The 748-nt window shown below is 58.2% G+C and overlaps 1 protein-coding gene across 1 annotated transcript; it reads left to right on the top strand.

The window, feature by feature from the left end:
• Window positions 1-23: 23 nt before the first annotated feature.
• Window positions 24-477, top strand: SDRG_07054 (hypothetical protein; the record flags this gene model as incomplete). Its single annotated transcript, XM_008612870.1, has 2 exons — window positions 24-125; window positions 169-477. 2 exons carry the CDS (start codon window positions 24-26, stop codon window positions 475-477), a joined length of 411 nt encoding a protein of 136 aa, XP_008611092.1.
• Window positions 478-748: the final 271 nt, after the last annotated feature.

Here is a 748-nt window from a genome sequence, read left to right on the forward strand (position 1 = left end):
AGATCGTCAAAGGTAGAAGGACCATGGGATTTCGTGGCGAATCATCGTGGCGACGCGTAGCCTACAAGGTGCTTTCGGACGCCGAGACGCGCGAAGGCTACGACATCCATGGCCCCAAGCTCAAGGTAGATGACTGCACAAAAGGACTTGGCGGCTCAAACGTGGTAGCCAACGTACGACTTGGCCATCCACTCGGCGCTCGGGAAGCTCATGCCACTCTTCATCTCGACCGCGATCGGGCTCGTCGGCGGCGCCGCGCTCTCGCAAAGCGTCGACTTTGGCCTTGTCGTGATCTTTGAGCTCTTCTTCACGCTGGCCGCGGGCGCCGGCACGGTTCTCTCGACCGAACACTCGTCCAACCCGATGAGTATCTCGGACTTTGGCGTGCTGGGCGGGATGGGGCTCAGCGCGGGCAATGTGCTCGGGTACCTCGGGACGCTATGGACGCTCTTCCTTATTCGCACGCTTGGCCTCTGATGCAACAACTCCAACTTTGCACCGCTGTCTTTCTTTTATGTAATGCATATACACTCGTACTATATTGTTGGCGGGTGTTACCAGAATATGGCAGCCCAACCAAGCTTGGCCTGGAGCGCGAGGGCGTCTGCATGGACCTGCGCATCGTTCTCCCAGATCGACGGAATCGCAAGCGCCTTGGCGACCCATTTCTTGGCCTCATCACGATGGCCCATCTTGTGCTGGACGCGCGCAATCATGTACGTGTTCTCCTTCCAATAGCCCCCCGTAA

This window comes from Saprolegnia diclina (genome assembly GCF_000281045.1).
Source record: "Saprolegnia diclina VS20 unplaced genomic scaffold supercont1.20, whole genome shotgun sequence".
NCBI lineage: Eukaryota > Oomycota > Saprolegniomycetes > Saprolegniales > Saprolegniaceae > Saprolegnia > Saprolegnia diclina.